The sequence below is a fragment of the Halyomorpha halys genome, unplaced genomic scaffold (assembly GCF_000696795.3).
Source record: "Halyomorpha halys isolate HHAL.00 unplaced genomic scaffold, Hhal_1.1 Scaffold1257.1, whole genome shotgun sequence".
Taxonomy (NCBI): domain Eukaryota; kingdom Metazoa; phylum Arthropoda; class Insecta; order Hemiptera; family Pentatomidae; genus Halyomorpha; species Halyomorpha halys.
The window spans coordinates 268,992-286,679 of record NW_027116740.1 but is presented as its reverse complement, the minus strand read 5'-3'; the positions used below and the strand labels follow the sequence as shown (position 1 = coordinate 286,679).

Genomic DNA, 17,688 nt, shown 5'->3' with positions numbered 1-17,688 from the left:
GAATGAGGGTTCGGTTTACAGAAAAAACAAAAATTAAAATACTGTTAAATCATTGTAAGAAATAAAACTCCAATAATTGAATAAAATATGTTAATATTTTTTTTATTTATTTATTTCATTTTCATACAACAGTTTAATAATTAAAATACTAACATTTTTGAATTAAGATGAGTTTTTTTGTGGCTTAGACTTTTTTTCTCCATTTAAATTCCAAAATGGTATAAATCAAAATTGGTATTAGGAAAAGCTTTACTAATAAAATTGCTTTCATTGATCAACTTTTGATGTAGTTAAAAAACTACTGATCCAATAATAATTGTTTAAAAAACAATCACCAGAAAAAAACAGGGGGAAAAAAACAACAACAACCTAAGGATGGACAATCATTTGAACTATGCATACTTTTGGGTTTCCCGAAAATTTTCTATTAACTAAAATTATATATATGTATATATATATATATTTTTTTTTCAGTTAGACTGCTGATGTTTAGTTTACAAAAGATGATTGAACAAACAAGGTTTGTGAGATATTTTAAAGAGTTGCAAAGATATATCCTATATTTAACTGAAACTTGAAACATATCTTACATAAATATAAGTTTTGAGCTAAAACTAGGGAAGGCAATTGATGATCCAATGATATTGGTATAATAACGAGTAAAAAACTAAATTAGAGAATTAATTATTTTTAAAAATTCCTCAATGAATTTAAGTATACCATCCCCAGGTCTTAAATGTAACCAATAAGTTAGTATTAATTTATAATGCTAAGACTGAAGAAGCAACAATAATTACGGTAGTCTTGGATCAATAATCAAACTGAAGGCAAAATGCATAGCCTAAAGATAGAGATTATTCAGGAAAACCTTAGAAGAGACAAAGAAGCGATAATATGTGATGAAAAGTTTTAAAGTTAAGCAGATAAAAAGAATAAGTGCATAAATATATAAATGGGTATCAATCACTTATATTCAGCACCTTAAAAAAAAGAAGGAAATTTTTATCTTTCAAATAAGCATAATGGAATAAACCAATTTATACATACAATCAAGATTATTTAACACACCTATTATTCACTACCAATAATACCCACCATATTTACTTCGAAGTTGATATTAATATACAGACTTTTATATTTCCTGTCAATGATAAACATGTTTCCTTTAATTTTTTAGATTATAACATAATAAAGGAAAAAATTACAAATAAAATAAACTGAAGAAACAAATGGAAAAGTTATGACATCAGAGAAATGTTAATAATTATTGACAACAATAATTATGGACAATTGGTTTTGAAAGGTGTATCATGGCTCATAGATAAGCCAGTATACCCATAAGTATTTGTGCAAGCAGACGTTTTAACCCAATCGTGTGCGTCCACTTCACGGGAAATACCTTTATCAGCAAGCTATACAAACCACATGTTTAGGGGCAAAAGCTGGTCAAAAAAATAGTAAAAGATACCTTATCTATTTGTTGCCCCTGAAACAACAAAAATTAATCATCATAGAAATCAGTTGACATAGAATTTTTGACACACTCAGCTACTTTCAGCATAATGGACAAGGGTACAATGAGACACCAAAATGTGATAATTTAGAGGAGCTGATATGACTAAAATATCAAGTAAAAGTGATAGCATTAAATTAGATTAGTATTATGGATGATAGAGCAATATGGATCTAAAGTTGGCGTTTAGAATAACCATCTGGAATTTTAATCACTTATAAATTATCAACTATTTTAACTTCCACAATGATAACATATACCATAGACTAACATATTACCTATATTAATAGTGGCTTGTCGGCTGATGACTTCTGGAGATAGGGGAGTTAACTGATTAATATCCTATAACAAAAACAAATATATGTTGTGGTGCAAGTTTTATTATTGTAATAAATAAATTGTGCAGAAGGCTAAAATGTACATAAAATTAACAAAAAAAAGGAACTAAATTTGGGAATGTAAGACTCATACAGATACATCTCCTTAGTTACATTCCTATGATGATTAAGATAAATGAAAAACCAAAAATATGATTTAAACTTCTTAGCTTACTAGACTAATACTTGGATAAGAAATAATCAAAAAGTACGTTAAACGACGCTTAATATTTTGAATAAAAGCTGAACCTCATGGTATTGGGTAACAGACCTAAATAGACAAAATAGCAGGTAACTTACTAGTTTAGATAAATCTTGAGCCGATAAATTGGGCTGGTTAAGAGTAATACTAACAGGTTTCACATTCGACATAATATTAAATTAAAGAATAACAAAATACTACACAACAAATCTAAACCCACGATACCCAATATATCGGTCACTGGTAGATAGATAACTACCTTTCCAAGCAATATGGCGGATTAGGAATTTATGATCTAATTTGAACGCCTAATAACATATAAACCACCCTAAAATGAAAGGACACACTTTATACGGTTTTCTGTACCAATTTCACATCATAGACATACATTAGGACAATAAGGATGTACCTGAACCACAGAGGTCTAAAATAAAACTCGTGCCTCACAACAACTTAACAGATCTTGCCGCCAAAATACAGTTCAAAACTATCTTGATCTCACATTTTTTTTCTTTTTATGTATAAATGAATATTGTGATATTATTTAATATGTTTATTTGTGAAATTTTATTTTTTGTACACTTATGAATAATTTTTATTAAAAAATAATCAGTAAAAAATAAGTATCTTTAGAAATAATTCAAAATTAAACAAAGTAGGCATCAATTGTTTTAAGTAGGCCAAGTTTACAATTAGGTAAATATCATATATCTAGGTTGACTGATTTTTTTTTTATTGTTTGCGATAAAAGTACGAATAAATAAGAATTAATCTAAATTTCTGTTGGATTATGTGTGCCTCAAGTACTAGAAGGTTAGATAGAGGTAAGTAGGTTATACTTGAAATTCAATTGAGCTGTAAATCTCACCATTCTGGATTCCTAGAATTACATTTCTAATTTTATCCGGTACTTTAGTACAGTGGTTATAGATATGATAGTCTATTCATTTTAAAAGTAATAAATGGCATTAAATAATCTATTGAAGTGTAACAGTAGTAAATTAGTTGTGATTAGTAATATTTTGAACAAGAAAAAACATGATCCACAGTTGTTTTCTCATAGCCTTAGATTCATTAATTTAAACCAACCTAATTTAACGAAAAAGGAGTAAGTTTTATTGTGTCCTCCAGTAGACAGCTATATTGTATCGTGTATATTTATTATCATGTATTATTGAATCCAGAACATAATTAATACTTAATATCTTTATTTTTCAGGTACCAAGTAACATTTATTAAACCTAATGGTGAAAAAATAAAAGCCAAAGGCAAGGAAGGAGACAGTCTTCTTGATGTAGTAATTAACAATGATTTGGACTTTGACGGATTTGGTATGTCATGATAACTAATTTTACTTAATCTTGATTGTCTAATTAGAAATGATAAATATTGATATTGTTAACAGGAGCTTGTGAAGGAACACTAACTTGCTCCACATGTCATGTTATTCTTAAGCAAAAGGATTATGACAGACTCCCTGATAAGCCATCTGAAGAAGAAAATGATATGTTGGATTTAGCCTTTGGATTAACAGATACGTATGTTTTTTTCACTTAACTTTTTCATAGATTAGCATTCAACGTAACGTATAGGTAGTTTGATTGATTATGGTTTTAGAACAGGGTGTATTTAATTAAAATATTAAAAATGAATCAAGAACCTTTAAAATAATTTTATCGTAACTTAATGTATTTTTTTTTTAATTCATAGATATAGATTTTTATTAAATACAGAATTGAAGCTATATATATAATTGTATGAACAGAACTGTTGTTACTATAGACTATCTTTTTATTCTGGTAAGTTGCTTCATGAATGCTTATTTGATGTTTTTTTCATCAGATCAAATAAACATTCAGGATCATTTCCATAGAATACATAATGTACAGCAAGTACATAATGTACTTGAAATAAAAATACAAAAATAATAGTAATGCTTTAACAATGATGGTTTGACATCTAATTACTTTTTAAATAATGAAAATTATCTTAGTGCTGGTGAAACGACCAATTAATTTATTTTTGAATATTTTAATATTTATTTTGTTCCATATTAGTGAAAATTAATCAATATTAAACCAATAAAAAAATACTCATTTTCAAATGCAAAATACATTTTTCATGTTATATTGTCTATATATATATTTTTAAAATAATTTCTTGAAAGTAGTAATTTCAGTAAAGGACGTTAAATTTATATTATTTGATGAAACATTTATCATAATAAAAATTAATTAAGCATTGAAAAATGTTGTTCTCAATGTTACTGGAAAATACTTATAATTCAGTGGCTACGTTCTAAAGGGTCAATGTCATTTTTTTTTGTTTTGTAAACTAAAAGTTTTTAATCTAGTAAATGTTTAAAATATTACCTAAATTAACCTTTAAATCTTTTAAATGTAATCTATTTTATAATGATAAGTTAATAGTTGACCCTGGATATATATAATTGTGGAAAAGATGGTCGGGGGTTAGGTCAGTGAAGAACATAAGAAGTAAAAAGTTATATATTAGTTGCAATGTTTCGGCTAGAATTTCAAGCCTTCATCAGGGCTAAAAGAAAAAAAATTTTGGTTATCTTATTTTTTGTTCTTACCCCTGATTAAGGCTTGGAATTCTGACTGAAACGTTGGCACTATTAAATAAGGATCTACTTATTTTTTTTTTACTAACCACACCTCCAACCAACCATCTCCTCATTTATAACCTATTTTCGTGTTTCAATAGACATTGGCCTTAGTAGAATTAAAAATTAGGTATATAAAAAACTTACGGTATACAATTTTTTTTTAAATTGACATTTAATGTTTCCTATATAACCGATCTAGCCCGAACTAGATATCACTTCTTCCTCCGAGGTGCCTGAAAAGAAGATGGCCACAAGACCTGCTAATTTAAAACGCCATTAGAGTGCTGCCAATGGGTAGTTTCTCTACACGCCCGTAACACTCCAATTTAACCGAGATCAGATTTACTAAATTTATTATAATGTACAGTTGTAAACAGCAATAAATAAATATTTAAAAAAAAAATTGACATTGACCCTTTTAGAACCAAGCCACTGAATTACAATGTGCAAAAGAATTGTATATAGTATATAAATATAGTTTAAATGATTAATCATTTTGAATTATTTATTCGTAGGTCGAGACTTGGCTGTCAAATAATTATGACAAAAGAGTTAGATGGTCTTGAAGTTGGACTGCCTGAAACAATTAATGATGCCAGAAGCTAGCACAATATATTTCAAATAGGAAGGCTGTAATCCAATAATTTTTATATCATCATCTCTATGGTTACCAATGATATTTGGAGCCAACAACCCTTTTAGTATTTTTGTAGATCGAGATGTGAAGAAGCTATGGACTATCAAATGTTGCAATGGTGTCTGAATTTTTTGAATGATGAACTTTAAATAAACTATATTGTTTTTATATATATCTGACAACTGTTTTACAGTTTTTTGTCATCTCTGTAGTTAAAACTTGAAGTATCTTAAAAATAAAAGTGCTGTTGATATTTTATTAAAAACATTGAGATGTTAGAATTTAAGTTATAAATTATAGCTATATTTTAAAATAATTTTATGTAATTGTTATTCACTGGATACATCCAGTTTGTAATAATGTTGTTATTTGTTATTGTTGAAATGGAAATTGACAAGAATTGTATTATTTTATTTTCATAATAATTAATTTTGATAAATGATGATATATTGTATGATTTATTTTTCTCCTCTATACATTGTGTGGTTAGTTAATAAAATCATTCATATGCAACAGATAATATTTGAGACATAGAATGCCAAAACCTACCAAGTTCATTTTTCAATTTTCATCAATGTTATTTTTTTCTTTAATTTTTTTTGCATTTGATTATGATGTATTGTAAGAATAAAATTATAATGGCTGATCTTGGAATTCTACGCCTCATTTATCTATGTACTGGGTGTTCAGAAAGGGTGAGTAGTACTATTTAAATTTTATATACATAACAAAAGAAAGATCTATAAGGAAAATAATTTATTAAGAGTGAGGTGTAAATAGTTGACTGTAGATTACTAATTGGAGATGATTGGAGGGTGCGGTTAGCAAAGAAAAACATAAATAAACAAAAAAATATTTATTTATGCCGACGTTTTGACCTGAGTTTCAGGTCTTTATCAGGGAGTCAAGCGAGGAATGTTGGGCAAAACTCATAACAATGAGTTTTAGGCAACATTCCTCGCTTGACTCCCTGATGAAGACCTGAAACTCAGATTGAAACATCAGCATAAATAAATATTTTTTGTTTATTTATGTTTTTCTTTGCTGACCACACCCCTCGACCATCTTCTCCATTCAATTATTTATTAAGAGTGTGGACATCATGGAACATTATTTACTAAAAAATAATATTGTCTGAACAGTGTATAGAAATGAATCAGAATTATTTGTTCTTTGAATTACTGAGGTACATGCTGGCATTAAGGTGGAAGGTGTTTATAACAGCTTGGTTTTGAAATTTTACTAGTGACCTGTTCTTTTTTATGTCCAGCCAGAGAAAGTGTGCTGTTAAACAGTAAAAAAACATGAATTCCATCTCTACTAAAATTCCAAAAACCAGACTGGTGTAATGCCCACTTTTCAATCCAGTTCTCACACATCGCTTAGCTATTTGAAGAACAAATAATTCTCATTCTCTTCTGTACATCATTTAGATATTATTAAAATGATTATTAGTCATGTTACTGCCTTGTTAATAAATGATTTATTTCTGTGGAGATCTTTGTTTTATATATTTAACTTATAAATAGCACTCCCCCTTTCAGGACATCACGCACAATATTTAAATATAGTATATAAATCATCTGGGAACCAAAAACTGTAATCAAACCATAATTTTTTATTTGATATGAATATCTATTAAAAAATCTCTTGTAAAATTTTTATCAATTGTATGGATTACAGTTTTAGTACTTATATTATATTACCTTATATTTTATTCTTTTGTGGCACTTTTTTCTCTCTAAACCAAGTAATATTTATTTTTCTGCAATATGTCTTTCTTCGGATTGTTGGAGTTTGTACATGGTCTTTTAGATTTTGCTATGATTCTGGAGAATGGTGGGAGGTAGCTTGTGTGTATGATACTGAACTCCTGTTTCTCAGACCCTAGTTTGAGCCTGACTAGACAAAAAATTTATTTTGGTATACTCACCATTTTTGGACCAAAAAAGTATGAATTAATGGGAGAATTTAGAAGATTACACAACGCTGAATTAAGGGACCTACACCTGGTAAATATAATTCAAGTTATAGCATTGCGGTATATAAGATGGGGGTGTAAGGTTGTAGGACTTAATAATGAGCGAATCCCTAAAATATTAAGAAACACTGAACCAACAGGTAAATGCCCGAGGGGTAGACCGAAACGTAGATGGGAGGATTGTGTTAAAACTGATTTAGTGGAATTGGGTTTGGAGGGGCATCACTGGAAGGATATATGCAGAGAGTGTTTGGTGGTATTGGCATTGAACCTTCGGGTTTGTTAAGGCTTCATTATTATTATATTATTATACTCACAATTGGGTGACTCTTGAGATTAGCTGACCCTCCTGAGTCACACATCTTATCTCTATGAATGAGAATTGGTTTGGAATGATCGAGTTACTTATTCATGCATATATCACATGAATATTGTAAAACTTAGTTATTATGCTCTAGAGCCCACTGAATAAGAGCACTAAAACAAAAAAAAAAGTACTACATTGAATTTTTGAAATTTATGTAATGTTCAAATAATCATGTAATTTCATCATCATCATAATCATGTTATCTCCTTTACCGTTTGCGCAGTGTGGGGTAACAATTTTCAGAGTCTGGACCAAATGTCTCATTCTTGGACCATCTCCCTTCTACTCCAGTCCATATCCTGCCTCCTTAACACTCTCCTTCCCAGGAAATGTGTTAAGTCTATGTGTGCTATGTCTATGTGTGCAGTCTTCCTCTTGGCCTTCTTCCCTCCACACAAGTATCATACGTCTTCCTGGCAGTTTTTTTCCTGGTTCATCTGAAGGAGGTGTCTACCTGGTGGTTACCTTAGCTTGTTCTTCCCCTCTAGGATGCTCTCAGCCGGTTTGACTCCGAAGTTAGACTGTATGGTACAGTTCTGACTCTATCTTGTGTCCTTCCTTCCACCTTACAAAGGTACTGCATCTCCATGGATTTTATCCGGCTCTTGTGTTTTGAGGTTTTTATGCATATCATTGATGACTGTTCTGGTTTGAAGTATTTTTACAAAAAGAATTTTCTAATCAATTGTAATATGTCTACCGCATGGAAAATGTTCAGTAGAATATGAAAAGAATGTGTAAATGCTGTCTAACATGTTTAAAACATCTTATGACTGATTCAATCAACTGTTTTATTATAACATTTTATTCTGTAATAGAAAAAAAAACTTTTTTGAGCTGTTTTAAAGATTGTGAAATTAAATCAACTGAGGGAAAAACTGAAGCATCCCTTGAGCGAACAATCTGTCCAAACAACAGAATATTCTATAAAGTTATGTTTGTAAAATCAATTAAGACTCTTATTTCCTACCAGTATCTACTTTACTAAAAACTAGTTAATGTACCTCTTATTTACTAAATAAGGGTTAAGGATATTAAAAAAACAATTCATTCAGAGTGTTATAACATGGCAATCAGAAGTTTATTTTAAGTAGTTACATATCCACTGGTACTGTGACAAGAAAAAGAATGTTACAGCTGGGAAAATAGCAACATTAAAACAAAGTTAATCTGAATATAAACTTATATAAAGTCAAACATAACAAGAGAACATCTAAATACTTAATGAGTGGGAAGTAATTTTGTATATTTACTTTTATACTAAACAAAGAGTGCAAAGTACAATACAAATATTTTTTGCTGTACCATTGCTAATAATTGTCCAATTAAGATGTTTATGTATTTATTTGTTTCAGTTTAGTTTTATAAACAATCTAATTTCAGAGGTCTACAACAAAACATTTAATTTAATAATTTTGTCTGATCTTTATTTTTTTATGGTGTGCTGAATGAAGTCCGTTTTCTTTCATCATATACAAATTTTTACCAAATCTTTGGAATATAAAGCCAATTTTATAATATAAAAACCATGAAAATAATTTACAGCTCGTTTCTTACTCAATTGATCAAATTTGTATGGTATCATAAGGAGCCAGGATATGCAAAATCAGAGTGTACTAGTTCATATTGAATTTCAGATATAATAAAACGTACTTATGATTATTTAAATGTATTTGAGTGGTATTTTATTGTCATAAAATTTATCAAATATTAAATATTGATTTTATTACAAAGAGAGAAAACTCTGTACCAGTACCATAATGATTGAATTTGATAAAAGTTTCAAGTTGATGTGCAAAATGCAATCTCTCCGGGAAGTAGTTTCAACTTTATATTATTGATAGAGATTTATATAGAAAGGTTTTATCTCCTTAAACCATCTTGAAAAAATATTTCAACATAGAGAAAAAGTTATAAAAGCCAATATCACAAAATATCCATAATAAGTTCATAGGTGCCTAACAAATCTCATGTTAGCTTCTTTCTTACTATATAGCTTCATCCCTCCATTCATTTGAAATTATTAGCTGAAGAAGTTTGAATTCATAAAAAAATTAAAGAAATATAAAAGATATGAACATAATAATTTTCATCACATTCACCTTGAAACCTTCATTATTCCTGCATAATATGACCAAATTAAAATATTTTGATACTATTGGAAAGAAGAGCTTTCTTTCTTTCTGATGATACAAATGTTTAACCTTTGATAGACCTTATGACAGTGAAAAGTCACTAAGAATATATTTAAATAATAAAAAAATACGTTCTATTTCATTCTAGAGTGTAATATCAGTAATCATAACACTCCAGTAATGGGAACAAGCGTAAAAAAAAGTTACATTTTTGTTTAAAAAACTCAGCAGGCTTTGAAATTAAATTTTAAAGGCATTTTTGTTTTCAAATAAAATTGCACATATGTAAAGGACATTTTTAACTTACCGCTCTATCGGCCAGTTATTGTAATTATCGCGAAAATCTAAAGTGGAAATTTTTACAATTTTAATATCGAGTAATTTAATTCCTATGAATGTTTCCATAATGTATTTCGTTGGAATTAGAAATACATAATATCCATTGTATAAATCATTTGATTCTATAATTTAATTAATTATGTAATTTGAACTAATTTAATTAATAGTAGAAATAAATATATTAAAAATTTCGTTGGTGAAATCATTTTTTTTTTTAACACGTTTCATATATATCCATACAAAGAGTATTTTAAAAATTATTACTTATACTTTTTCACTTATAAATGAACAATCTTATAATTTTAAAAAATTTAATCATCACTTAGGACTACTAGGGATGTAAAAGAAAACAAAAGTGAAACCATCTAAACACCAGCGATGTTATAAGAAGGACTCTTAGCACCTAGCGAAAAATAACTTCTTTAAAATTGATTAATTTTTTAAAAACTTCAAATTGTCAAAGTCCAAAAAAAAATTGAATAAATAAATAATACTTTTGTACATTTTCATTATTGAATTTTGTTTACACCATTTTTCTAACACTTTCTGTTATTCGTACACCCTCCAATTCTTATTAAACAATTACTTTGGGTTACCGAGATTACTACATATCAAATTCAAATACAATCTGATTTGAGCCATTTGGTGCATCTAATTACTTTAATTAATTAAATTCCAATAATTGATTGGAAGAAAATGGAGTTCATATCCAATTTCAGTACACCAAGAAACATAGAACAGTAAAAATTATCGAATTAATTTTTTTCTTGTAGATTAGTGTAATTCAATTGCATACAAAGCTGAACTTGAAGAAAACAAAAATTTTAATCAGGCCAATAATGGTGATGATTTAGAAAAAAAAGTTAGAAAAAAAGTATTTGATTCTCACTCTTTGTTTAAAATAAATACAAAATCACACAGCTACCTCACTCTCATTAAGTATATTTTTCTGATGATTTGAAACCTTATAAACTCCATTTTCTTCAAATAAAGATTAATGAAAACGACATTAAAATAAACCAAATGCCACACATCGCACCCTAGTTGGTAAACATGAAGTCGAGATATAATACAATGTATTAATGATTGTCAAAATACAATTGAGTGACTTTTATTGCTATCAAATCAAGCTAAGGTATACTTTATTGTTATAGTCAGAAGCAGAGAAAACTCGTCTTTCCAACGGTACCAACACCCAGAGTTTGGCTAATATTCAGTTAACTAAGGTACAAAATAATAGCCAAATAGTTGTCAGAATTAGTTCCCCTAAAAAATTGGAACTAATTTAGTTATTGATTGTTAGCTACCGCTAAATATTACAGCTAAATTAGTTGTTAGTTAAAATGGACAAGTAAAAACTATTTTAACTATAGATAAATGACAACTAAAACTAATTAAAATTGTCTTTAGCTGTTGAAAAAACTGATAATTTAATTATAACGACACGCAAGCGCGCGATCATAAACTCAAGATTATTTTTATTTTCAGCACCTCCGAAAACATATACAGGGACCCTAATATGATGATCTTAAAATCGATTCTTTTTTTCTCATTTTTAGTATCTTTTAAATTAATCAATAGACCAGCGAAAACATAAACATGGCCATAAGTCAGAAATAAGAAAAATTAAAACGAAGTCTGTACTTGGACTTTCTTAAATCTACCAACTTTAAAACTAACTAAATATTAGTTTTAGATATAGCAAACACTTCATAACTAAATGTTAGTAGCTGTTTTCAGTCAATAGTTAATTTAGTTCTAATAGTTAACTAAGATCAAAGGGATAACAACTAACTGGTTAGTTATAGTTTCCAATGTAACTGCAGCTAATTTAGCTTTAGTTTTTAGTTGATAGTTATAGCTAACTTTTGCCCAACTCTGCCAAAACATGTTGAAGAGAAAAGGATGGAAATAGCTCGAAGTGACGCCCTCCCCCTTATCGAATCAGACCCAGAATGCCACAGACTTATCCCTTTGACTCGACCTTCCAACATTGTAAAGACTTTTTTTTTCACCAGAATTACAGCGTAGTGTTGAAAGCTACAATGAGATCAAGTTCTCAAATAAAAATTACGGTTCAATAGTATTTTTATAAAACACCTAATCCGTTGTAGTCCCACCATTAAAATACCGACTGACCACAAGAACGTTTTCTTCATCTCAAAAAACAAATTACGACTTTTAAAATTTATATACGAAAATATTCCAAATTGGGACGATACATAGATACATAAACCACTGTATATATGAGGTGGATAGCAATAAGAAACAGAAAAATGTTACAAATTATGATGTACTAACTTAACAAATGACTGATCAAAGTCCAACCTAACAGAACCTCATTCAAGAATGATCAGCCGCATTTTATAGGTTTCGGAATTTGTAATATCTGAAACACTCCATCTTATGCCCTTTAAGGATGTGTTCATCCTTGGAATTCCAAATTGTGGGCAGTAAAGATGCTTAAGTGTACATTACTGTTCAATAATTCAAATAGTAGAGAGAAAAATACTGCTAATTTAATTTATATTCCAACTTCAAAAAATTATTATCATTTTATTAAATTATTATACTTACCTTTATTCTGATGAATATTATGATAAATAATTATATAAGGTGGTGTTAGTATGTAGCGCTTATCCAAATTAGTCAATTAAATCCTCACTAAAAATTTCCTTGTAATAACTTTTTACTTTTATTTACCTATGTATAGAATATTTAGAATGGGAAAGTACTGCGATCATATAAAATTTGAATTGATTGAATTGTTGACAGATATACATCTTTTGAGGTCCCCTGAGTTCGGAAAACTTAGTCTCAAGAAGTGTGTGTGTGTGTGTTTGTGTGCGTGCATGTGAGCGTGTGCGTGTTTGTTAACAGCTCATTTTAAAACTAAAAAGTCGTACAAAACTGAAATTATATATTGAAGGTAGATACATAGCTAGGATGTGACAGCAACATTTTCGATAAATCGATTAACCGGAAGTACCAGTTTATTGAATCGATTTTTCAATTTTTTTTTTTCAAAACGGGTCAAATTATTTTTTAAAGTATTTATTTCGATTATAACGTATTTATCTGTTTTCTTATTGCTACCAATGGGAACTGTTCATGTCTTTTAAATAAACAAAATTAAAGATAGTTTACTGAAAGATTTTTTGAAAAATCGGCATTTAAGCCCTGTTAGTCTATTTCAATCAGGAAAAACATATCTAAAAGATCAATTAATTTCTCATTAATTCACAGAGTCCTATCATTAATCAAAATCCGTTTTGGAGAAAATCGAAAACAATGTGAAAAATCGATCCTTCTAGGTGGTAAATGTTAGTAAAAAAGTTGCTGTCTGGTCCCAGGTATATATCCACCTTAAATGTATAATTTCAGTTTCGTACGGCTTTTTGTTTTTGAGCTAAGCTGTTCTCGAACAGACACACACGCACCCCAATTTATGAGACTGGTTTTTTTGAGCCCAATTTTATGAATAAATTAAAAATATATTTTTTTTTTCCTCAAAAAAGAAATCAAAATATTATACTAATAACAATACTATTTTTACTACTATACTAAATTTTTTATTTTCCTTACAGATACTTGGCAGACTCATTAATTTTGATGAGTAATTATACACAGTTTTCATTAAATTAATTGAAAACTGGAGTGAAATAACTGACTTTTATCTCCTATTTGGCTCTTGTATTATTTTGGAAAACGAATACCACTCCATATTGGTCAACAAGGTCAACACGAAAAAGACTTATATTTTGGCTCCAAATAAAACGTTTTATGAGTATTTGAATTTTGTTTTTGCTTGGCTGCACCCGAACCATTTTCCTTTTATTACAAACATGTTCATTTTCATTTATGTAAATCACCAAGAAACTGTTGTTTTTAGGATGTAAAAAAGGATGAAAATATTTTTGTTGATGGTCCCTCCCTATTGCTCAACAATACAATTTTGTATATCATATAGTTTCATTGTATTTCAGAATTTCTTTATAAATATGCTCATTTTTGTTATGAAGTTTCTCTTGGGGGCAAATATTATATTTTTAACTCACTAGGGGTGTACCCCCTGTCCGTCAAACAGCGGACCAGCTCCAATTTTACAAATTATGAAACTGTTCTTTTAATTGTTCTACTTGTTCAAATTATATCACTGTAATTCACGTGTACATTATTACAAAGTACATGACACTGCAGCTCCGGTCAAAGTCTGTAATATTTAATTCATTTGTTATTTTTTTCGCAAAATGCGTTCTTCATCAGTTAAACTCAATATTTTATGACCCATTTTTATTACTCCACCTTATATGTAAATTAAAATATTACGTGGTGATCATTTGTAAAATAGAATATAACCTGATAATCACTAAAACTTTAGTTTTCAATAGTGAAATTATTAATTTTTGAATGTTTCAGACTATATATATATATATATAAGTTACAGTCAGCTGGTACTTCGATGTCAGCTGACTGAGTAGATCAGCTGATCATGTGTATATATAAAGATGTGCGGAACCCAATAAAGGATAGTATGTTACAGCAGTTCAAGCGTGTTACATCTTATTCCTTCTTCTCTTTTTTGACATTTGACTTTCGCCGATACTTAACTTATATATTTATATATTTTGGTTATTTTCAAACATTTTAAAACTCACATTCGTCGTAATATAAATTATTCATATTGAATAAATTTTTAAAATAATTATAGCATGTATATCCTGGAGTGGCAGGTTAACAATAATTAGTGTTGTAACTAATGCTTAATGGATTAGAATAAATATTTTGAAAATAAGTTTTACATAAAATATAAATATTGTGAAATTGAAGTGGTTCATTAATTCGTTAATATTTTTATAAAATTTATTCTAAATAAAACAACAACAAATGTTTTAGTGGAACAACCAGGATAATATTACTTTCCATATTCAAGATATAAAATAAATCAGTTTGAGTGTTTTATATTTCTTCGGTTTTTAGGACACTAGATAAGGAGAAACGGTTGGGCACGTGTTGATTTTTTCATTGTAGAAGCACCACAACAATTTTGAACGAAATCAGCGAAGGACCATACACCGTGCACTTTCTTCGAGCTTAAAGGTTTTTTGGTATGTCTAAAAGCGTTAGAATCAAAATTGCTTTTTTTTTCAAATAAAAAATTACATCCCACGACGAGTACATATGACAGCCTCTTTTATGAATTAGCTTGGATGGTGTGAAGAACGATCTAAACTGACGATTGGCAAGGTAAAGATGAATTGTCCTAATTTATCATATTTTTTCTTTTAATTTTTCATTTTTAACTTCTCTAAAATTTATGGATTCTATCTTCTTTAATAAAATAAAAATATTAATCTTCTTTCACAACATATGTATGCATATCCAGTCAGAGTGACGTAAACATTCATTAAGAATATAGTTTTGAAAAGAAGATTATAAGACCGTTATATGGTTATCATTTCATGGTTTATCACAGTTTGGAAATAGAAATAGCGGTACTATGGAATGCTTATATTTGGAATTTAGAGCGGCAGGTAACGGAATAGTAAAACTATGCTGACTTCAGAAATAGGACTTCCGGTTTTTGACTAGCCCTTGGGTAGTGATTGTACGAATCAAAGTTTTAATAAATAAATTTGTTAGAAAAATAATAAAAAGATAGTTATAAAAATTACCTCTTCTTCAGTTAATAATATGTCTAAATATATCATTTTAAATCCTTTTTCTTTTTGTATTTATTTATTGCAATTTGCAACTGCATTTACATAAAAATATATTTTAGTAAATTTGATGCAGTATAAAAATGGAGTGATATGGACATGTAGAGAAACTACCCATAGGTAGTACTCTAATTATATTTCTAAACTAGAAGGTTTGTCAGGAATAGAAGAAGAAGCTAGATTAGAAACTAGAGGGTTTTTATAGTTAGGGTGTTCAAAATGGAAGGATTGATATTTGGTTCGGGCTAGATCGGTTACATATGGAACATTAAGGTCTTTATGAATGATTTTATTTGTGACAAAGTAAGGAGCATTGAGGATTTTACGAAGGATTTTGGATTGTAAGGATTGGATACGAGAGGATTTCAAAGGTTTGGTGGAGTCAAAGCTCAACTCCCTATGTACAGATCATTTTAAATTAATATACAAAACTGGCTTTATATCAAAATTGATACTTAATTTACCGATGAAAATATAATCCAACGCATTTCACATCAATAGTCTAAAAAGACACATCAACCAGACTGGCTCATCCCCTAAAGACATCCAAACACATGCTCCAACATTAGAGTATATTGTGTACATGTGATATTTGTGATTTTCTGTTCTGATGATGCCAGAAATGTTTTAAATCGAGCGGTCAGTTGTTCAGCACTAATTTACAGACTCAAGCCTTCTTGATTATAATATTCTAAGTGTATTTATAAAAATTATTTTGTGTCTTTTCACATTAATTACAAATATTTGATTATTTGAACGAGAGCCCATGAGGAGAAAAAAGGAAGTTATTTCACCTCAATGTTTAGTAGTTACTTTGATGAAAACTATATAAAGTTAAGACGCAAAATTGATGATTCCGACAACATAGGGGAATTAAAAATGGTATCTGTACCATAAGTTACAAAAAAAATCAATTTAGTATTTTTTCAAGTAAAGAAAAAATTGCACGTTATTTTTTATATAAAAAGGTTCAATTTTATCTAAATTATACAAGGGATAAATTAAATGTCATTAAAAAGTAAATATTGAAATATGCAAGGTGTATGGTACCCTAAGTTTATTTTATTCGGGAAAAATCTATAATTTTCACTGATTCTTCATTCTGAGCTCCATATCTAGAAAACTACATACAGCACTAAAATACTTTATAACATATTATTTAAAGTTGATTACATTTTCTAAAATATGAGCTCTGACATAATTCAATAGCTTGAGATACACTTTTTTTTTTAAAGCAGCATCTTTTGTTCCAAATAACGGAAAATCAATGTTATGTAAATTAATATTTGTAAATATCATGGAAAATGCTGCTCTTTCGAAGATATACGTTATCAACTACATTATAGAACATTTAAGTAGCTTTAATTTGGTTGGTATTAGGCATCTGTACATTTAAGAATTTCGATTTTGTTTTCGCAACTTTAGCGCAGCTGTTCGAAACACCAACTAATCGATTTGACCAACTGAAAACGATTGTGGTCATTGATTGAGACAACAGCCTTCAACAATTTCCTGTCTTTCTGTTTAAAGTTAGTATTCAAACTAAGTTTTTATCATTTCTTAAAACTTATAGACTGCGAGGATTAGTTGCCATTTTTAGAAAAACAATTATTTGGGAAAATGTATCAACGAGGCCAAATATTTTATAATACCTTATATATTATAATTTTATTTTTTGGAGGCAACAATTTAAGCTGTTTTATTACAGAAAAGTAAACATATCAATGAAAATCTATAATTTTAAAAGTATAATGGATGATAAAATTTCAAATAAAAATTGGAATAAAA

At 28.7% G+C, this 17,688-nt stretch overlaps 2 protein-coding genes across 3 annotated transcripts in view; one reads left to right on the top strand and one right to left on the bottom strand.

The window, feature by feature from the left end:
• Positions 1-2,631, bottom strand: part of LOC106689006 (eukaryotic translation initiation factor 2 subunit 3) — a 27,970-nt gene extending 25,339 nt beyond the window's left edge. Inside the window, exons 1-2 of one of the 2 annotated variants that reach the window (XM_014433742.3) lie at positions 2,502-2,631; positions 1,792-1,855 (exon numbers count right to left, since the gene is read on the bottom strand). Coding sequence is in view for 1 of the 2 variants with exons in the window: in XM_014433741.3 (XP_014289227.1) it covers positions 1,792-1,855; positions 2,191-2,262 (136 nt within the window). In the remaining variant the exon portion in view is untranslated. Of the gene's footprint in view, positions 1-1,791; positions 1,856-2,190; positions 2,423-2,501 lie in introns of those variants that run through there. The other variant, XM_014433741.3, reaches the window with a different exon arrangement.
• A 292-nt stretch (positions 2,632-2,923) lies between these two features.
• Fdx2 (Ferredoxin 2) lies at positions 2,924-5,530 on the top strand. Its single transcript, XM_014433740.1, has 4 exons — positions 2,924-3,200; positions 3,311-3,423; positions 3,498-3,630; positions 5,237-5,530. The coding sequence occupies exons 1-4, from the start codon at positions 3,055-3,057 to the stop codon at positions 5,325-5,327; spliced, it is 483 nt and encodes a 160-aa protein (XP_014289226.1). The 5' UTR covers positions 2,924-3,054; the 3' UTR covers positions 5,328-5,530.
• The last annotated feature ends 12,158 nt before the right edge of the window (positions 5,531-17,688 follow it).